The sequence below is a fragment of the Poromitra crassiceps genome (genome assembly GCF_964638095.1).
Source record: "Poromitra crassiceps genome assembly, chromosome: 3".
NCBI lineage: Eukaryota > Metazoa > Chordata > Actinopteri > Beryciformes > Melamphaidae > Poromitra > Poromitra crassiceps.
Genome location: NC_139625.1, coordinates 38096892 through 38104391, shown reverse-complemented (window position 1 = coordinate 38104391; position 7500 = coordinate 38096892). Strand labels below are relative to the sequence as shown.

The 7500-nt window shown below is 41.8% G+C and overlaps 1 protein-coding gene across 1 annotated transcript in view; it reads right to left on the bottom strand.

The window, feature by feature from the left end:
- The window catches only part of pxdn (peroxidasin), a gene marked incomplete at its 3' end in the record, with an annotated part of 87976 nt that overhangs the window by 4579 nt on the left and 75897 nt on the right, over positions 1-7500 (bottom strand). Inside the window, exon 19 of the mRNA XM_083634266.1 lies at positions 4939-5147. Coding sequence (XP_083490392.1) covers positions 4939-5147 — 209 coding nt within the window. The remainder of the gene's footprint in view (positions 1-4938; positions 5148-7500) is intronic.

Here is a 7500-nt window from a genome sequence, read left to right as displayed (position 1 = left end):
TGTGTGTAATTTTATTGACTCTGCTAACTCCGGTGGTTAAGAGCCCATATATCTGAAGTCATAGCTATTAGTGGGTAGAACTTGGGGTGTATAGAGCAGTCAGGAGCCATATGACTTGAATGCTCTTTTTCACTGAGCACTGCATGAATGACTTCAGCAGTGACTCAATGGAAAAGGTAGGGAAAGTGTGGCAGTGTGTTTCACAGTGGGCAGTAAATGGCCATATTATGTCTTTATAAGCTCCACTGAAAAAGCCCTTGTATTCTCCATCAACCACCCAGGAGAAGCCAGGGCAGTTCAAGGGTTACATTTATACACACATCTACAGTTTAAGAAACCCAAGTATGTTATTCTGTGGATAACGCTGCACTGGCCAACCCCTATATTCCAGCCATTCTGCGGACAACAACACAAATCATTCTTTTCCTCACACTTGTTGCTCATTCAGCAAAGCTCATCATCCTGATTACTGGTACATAAAAAGTAATTTCACTGCATTCAGCCCTGGAGCCAGGGGCGGAGCGACCCTATCAGCCCAGAGGGGGCGAAGCTCTTAGGGGGGCCCCATCAAAAAAAAAAAAAAAAAAAAATTTTTTTTTTTTTTTTTTTTTTTTTTGAAGGCCAGGCCAGGCCGCAGGGCCGGTTCCAGAACAAGATGACTAGGGGTGCATCCTAGATAGGAAGGGGTGCAGATGCCCGGCCAAAGGCCGGGCCCACTTGGGTGGCCGGCCAAAGGCCGGCCGGCCGAAAAATTTGACATGTTATTTTACTAAAAATAATGCATTTGACCATCATTTCAAGTAGAATGATACCACCCAACAAGAATATTTCAAGTGTTTCAAGTGCTTTACTGAAATATTTGGACCATAATGATAATACAATTATCTCAACCTTAAAAGGTTACATATAGGTGCCAAAAAGCCATAAAATCACATCAAAGAACAAAGAAAAACAACAACTATAATTCAAGTTTAAACAGTAAGTGTGCAGCTGTAGCATTTATACATTTTTTTACTTTTCAACTGAGCATGCAGACAAATAAGGGTGCAATGCATGCTTTTGCACCCCCGTAGAACCGGGCCTGCCAGGCCGCGAAGAAAAATGTGCCTTTTTTGCATGTTTGAATCGGTTTTAGCCATATTTAGTGGAATATCTCATTTTAAACACACCAATGTTATTGTCTATTGATTGAATTCCTCTCAGACTCACACCACTGACTTTATTAAATAAAGTCATTTTAAGTCACAACTGTAAAATAGCTGATAGCCCCTATATCCGAAAACACAATTTGTCACTCACTGAGCCAAGTAATATTATGTCCAAGAAAGACTACAGTGAAGCCACTTTACAGACAAGCTTGTTCTGAAGAAGAAAAATAAAAACACAGGTTGCCAGCCAGGTGGCCTGGCCTGCAAAAAAAAAAAAAAAAAAAAAAAATTTTTTTTTTTTTTTTTTTTTTTTTTTGATGGGCCCCCCTGACGAGTGGGCCCGTGGCGGCCGCACCCTCTGCCCCGGCGTACGCTCCGCTACTGCCTGGAGCTATATATCAGACTTCTCTTGCAAACCAGGCCACAACTGATCATATCTCCAAATCATTGATAGGAGACCCTCATGCTGGTTGAACAGCGGGGGATGTCTCTTCATTCATCTCCTTTTGGCTTTGTCAGCTGCACCCACTGGTGGAATGCTTCAACATCCAGGTCTGAACTCCAAATACCATCTCTAACCTGTGATGTCTGTGAAAAGTACAACATCGGATTTCCGGTATGGCATCAGGGCGAGTGTCAGTGTAGAGTGAGAGCTCCCAGACAGGTCTACTATATATAGTCCCTAAGTTCATTTAGTGCTACACGTTTTAAACTTACAACATAAACATGGAACGGCAAATGCAGCAAAGGACTAGAGACCAGAGACCGGAGAGGGGTGAAAGACAGTGGAAAAATACAATGATGATAATATTTGACGAACAAGAGGCCATGGATAGCCTGCAAGCTATACATGGCCATCGTAATGGATCTGGTCAGATATGAAGACGGAACTAAACAACTTTCACAACACCTTTTGCAGAGACATAACTAGAATGACCACACCGTGGATTTATGCCTCCGCCATTAATTCATTCTTGAGTCCAAATCGCCATTTGAGGCAAATTAGATGAAATTCCGTCAAGGCATTCCTGAGATCTCACGTTAACGAGCATGAAACGAGCAGTCGTGATGTCACAGTAACCTTGAACTTTGACCACCAAAATCATCAGTTCATCCTTGAGGCCAAGTTAATGTTTGAGGCAAATTTGATGAAATTCCATCAAGGCATTCCTGAGATATGGCGTTAACAAGCTTGAAAATGGCGTTGGAGAGGTCACAGTGACTTTGACCTTTGATCACATAATGCCTCCGGCCTGGCTATCGCCGGCAGAGGGAATAAAAAAGGATTTGGCCAACTTCAGAGACAACGTCAATCGCAAGTTAGATGAAATTGTCACAGATTAGAAAGAGACACAGGGTAGAGTGGAGGAAGTGGAACAACGGGTGGCGGACATATAGGAATGGAGCACCGATGCTAAAGAGGCGCCATGCCAAGCCCCACACATCCAAGAAAGCAAGCAAAACTGACAGATCTCGAAGCACGCTCACAAAGAAACAACAAACCCTTCAAGTATATGGGATCACTGAAGACACCGAAGGAGACAAGATGCAAGAGTTTACTGATATTCAAGACAGAGTTGTCCCTCCCCGATCCTGAGATTCTAATACAGCGCTGTCACAGGGCGCTCGGGCCCAAGCCAAGCAAAATGCTAAGTTGAGGCCAGTTGAGTTGGTGGCCGGCTCTGAATATTAGAAAAAAAGAGAAAAGTTAACTTGAATGGGAATAGAGCATAGTTTGACAACCGCGGAGACGCAGAGGAAGGCATACAGTAAGCCCCTCTCGGAAAACTACTTAAAGAAAAGGGTCTCCTCCGCTTCCAGATGCCACCTCCACCAAAACTCTGACGGCAGTCCCACCACCTAGAACAGCAAAATGTCTCTTCCATGCCTGGAGGTTTACTATAGTATAAAGCAGCACAATTACGATACTTAGTCTGCTGGTGCAATCATCATTACAATGCAAAATGGAAAGACTATAATTAATCCAATTGGATATCTCCCTTCAATCCATATTGGGTGATACAACTTTTAAGACCATGCATTCAGATAGATTAAGTTACTGATATTTACATTCAAAGAATGTAAAAAATCTATAAGTGGTGAGAGATGAACAGCTGTTAAGATGGGTGGCATGTGATAGAGACTTTAGGTCAGCACAGCTGGATTTGAGGTTCAAAGAATGGATCTGGACAGGCATTACATCATATTGCTTAATCTCAACCAATACAGGCTTAGAAAGCTTTCAATGTCTTACAGCCACCCACAACTTGGATAAACAGGATTTCTAAAGATATTTACAGCTTAGGCATCGCTTCAATAGAAATATTAAAATTAATGAGGAAACTGAAGTGAGTCTCATCAACATTTTTATTGATGCAACACCCAGCACCCACAAGAAAATGGTATCAAAAATAGACTTATACTGTATATACAATCTTCCAATAACCATTGCACTGTATGTGTTCAAGCCAAATGGGAGAATGAAGCAAACATAACCCTAACAGAGGAAGAGTGGCTAAACATATGTGAAATACAATCCATCACCGCCAGTTCTGGCCAATGGAGAGAATTTTCATGGAAGAATATTATCAGGTTTTTATTTCTCCAAGAAGAAAATATTTACAGAACGGTAGACCAGAATAGTTTTCTGCAGAATGAGACTAAATCAACACCTGACAGAGGGAAGCCTCGCCTTTCTCAAAAGCCAGAGAGAAATGAGCCCAGACTTTGTTTGCCTACAAGTCAAAGCTCCCATTCACTTCATTTCCTGAAAGAAAAGAGATGGCATTTCTTCCCTATCTCATCTGTTCTTCCAAGTTCCACTGATATCTCACATCAGCCGTACACAGGGGCTGTTGTAAATTGTAGCATATAACCTGTGATTATTTTGAAGCTGGGCTATCTTCATGGAGACGTTATCAAAGGGAAACACTGCGTGAGGATGTTGTAGCGGCTTTCATCTTACAAAGCAGTCCCGATGCTGGACTTGTGTAAGGACGAGACGTCTAGATAACATCCGGTGGCTGTTATTGCTTGTAAAGCATGCTTTCTTTTGGCGTGCTAGAATGGGATATGTCATTGAAGATTTGGCAAGCTAAAGAGAGATATGACTACATGAAAGGCGTGCTAGACATGATTGAAACAGTACTGCTATTGCCTTGTGTTTGCAGAATCGCATGCATGCAGTAGGGCTGGGCAATATGTCAATATTATCTAGATATTGTGAAGTGAGAGTAGATTGTCTTCGATTTTGGATATCATAATACTGCATCGTGATATGGTATAAGTGTCGTCTTTTCCTGGTTTTAAAGGCTGCATTACAGTAAAGTGATGCAATTTTCTGAACTTACTAGACTGTTCTAGCTGTTCTATTATTTCCATTTGCCCACTTAGTCATTCTATCCACAGTACTGATCATTATTTATCAAAAATCTCATTGTATAAATATTTTGTGATCATCCCTACAATATTGTCGCAATATAGATATATGATTGATAGGTATTTGGTAAAGAATATTGTGATTTTGTCCATATCAGCCAGCCCTAGCAGCTGTATATTTTAAAACAAGGAAGGAAACGCTTGCTTTAATAAAAGTGCTTGTGACATCTCACATGTGGCTTTGACTTAGAACCGAACATTTAGTCCACTTCATAGAAAATACTGAGAAAAATACAGACTAAAAATACAGAGATATGATTTTTGGTTCATATTGCCCAGCCCTAGCATGCAGCATGCCATACCCAAAAAATGTTTTGTTCCCCATCCATCCATCCCCTCCACTTGCTCCCACCTTCGCAGCAGTCCTGCCACATGCGCAGGTCGATCTTGGGGACATCGTCACAGCTGCCGTAGCCGTGGGGCAGCTCGGCCACCCTGAAGACATCTGGCTGGATGCGCGTGATGTTGTCCCCGTTGTCGCACAGCACCCGGGTCAGAGAGGCCTGCTTCAGCTGAGTCAGCTGGGCCGGCGTGAACACGCCCGGGTTTTCATACCAGAACCTGAATATGATGGGAGAGGAGGCAGGGAGGAGAAGAGAGTGAAGGATTATGGTTGAAGAGAGATAGAGAGATAGAGAAAACTACTGTAGAAATAAGCACCGCGCGGTTGTATGCCTTCGCCAAACAAGTCAAGTTGCAGTCTACATCCATGTCTGTCCAGACTCATAAAATATATGTAGTGAAGAGTTTGAAGGAACTCTGTGCTACACGCGCTCCGTGCTACGCGCGCTTGATTCCTAGGCTTGCCCGCATACGCAGCCTCACCCGCCCCGCAGCTCGACCGCTTTGTGGGCTCACATGCTCTTATGACATCACTGATGAGGTCACAAACTAATGATGTCACAACTTTGCATCACTGATGACATCACCATTGATCTTATGACATCACTGATGAGGTCACAATGCCTATGACATCATCAGTGATGTCACAATGCACAATTGCTCAAGTGACATCACTGATGACATCACTTCCGGGACAAAATTGAAACAGAGAACATTTCCCACATGCTCCCTTTTATAATATAGAAGGTATTAAGTGTTTTTTGGTGTTGGACCAAATGGAAGTTACCACTATATTGACATGTATGATACCAGTGAATAATTCCCAGTGAGAAACAGGCTGTCTTCACTTAGAGAGTATTTTTTAGAGAGTACAGAGGACTAGAGAGCATCACATGGTGCAACGACAATCACCTGAAGCTCAATATCAGCAAAACCAATTAGCTTGTGGTGGACTACCAGAGGAACAGGAGGCCCCTGTCCTGCTGTTATCCAGGGAGAGGAAGTGAAGAGGGTGGACTTATACGTATAAGTATCTTGGGGTTCAAGTAAGATGTATCATGTTAGTTGCTGTTAGTTATCTAGATTGTGCTGGATCAGTATGGTAATGGCATAATAGTTTGTTTGTCTGACTGGATACCATCTTGGCAAAGCGAATTAGCCAGCCAATACAGTTTTGTCTTTTTTTCCAAATTAATTTAAAAAACTGTACAGTCCTGTATCTGAACATGTTAAAAGACATAAATGTGTTCACTTTAGCCGCTGATCACTGAGACGCATTTACAAGTTGAGATCAAGCAGCTGAGAACCATGCAAAAAATAAAATGTCATCACTTCATCATTTTATCCTATTAGATATTTGTGTGAGATTTTGTCATAATTAGAATACGTCTTTTGTGAAGTCACAGTGACCTTGACCTTTGACCAATAAATTGTAATCAGTTCATCCTTGACTCCTATTGGACGTTTGTGCCAGATGTAATGAAATTCTGTTCAGGCGTTCCTGAAATATTGCGTTTATGTAAATAGGACAGACGTGATGTCAAAGTGACCATGAACTTTGACCTTTGACCACCAAAATCTAATCAGTTCATCCTTGAGTCCACATGGACGTTTGTGCCAAATTTGAAGACATTCCCTCAAGGCATTCTTGCGATATCGCGTTCACTATGGGACAATCGGACATACGGATGTACGGACGCACGTTCATATGGACAACCCAAAAACAACGGCGGAGGCATGAAAAGCTATATCTCTCCTTACCACTTATAGAAGTTCTTATTGATTGTTCTACTGATAAGAGGTATAAATAAGAACAAACTACTAAGAACAAACTGCTGCTCAAAAAGATTTTTAGTCCTTATCGTGCAATGACAAAATGCAGAACCTTGATAAGTAACTTCATTCAAGAACACTCAAGTCATAGAATTAACCATTTATTGTATTATGAATACAATGCATACAATTATGTTTGGCGTTGAAGGCTCCGCTCTTAGAATTAATTTAATATTTAATTTAATATTTAATTAATCTAATTCTCCCTGAACTCGGCTCAGCAAGCATGCTACGCCGAGCAGGGAGAGAAAGCAGAATCCCCCATGGGAATAAAATATTCCAGATACATTTAAACCATGGAAGTAAAAGAGGGAGCCTAAAAGCAAGACATGGAAACATGTTCATTTTTTGAGCCATGCAGACTCCAGAGCTACAATACATGATAGTATTTGATCTAAAAGGTGGAGGCTGGGGTGGAGGGGGTAAAGTGTTGCCAGCAGCCGCAACGATCAGCAAGGTGGGGAACAGATTAGTGAGTGAGAGGCTGCCATATTTAAACGGACCGCCTTGTTGTGAGAATGACTGTGATTGGAGAATTGGTTAAACGGTGAACCAAACAGAAGCTGTCAGCTGGTACAGCTGGGGCGTAGCCTATGACATCATGTCTTGAATGAACTAACACAGGCTTCATATTCTAAATTGAATTATTTTCCTATCTAAATGCAAGAGGTCGTTCAAGCAATTTGAGAGCATAATTTATCAATTTCACGTTCAGATTTTGGACCCTTGGACTCAAAAA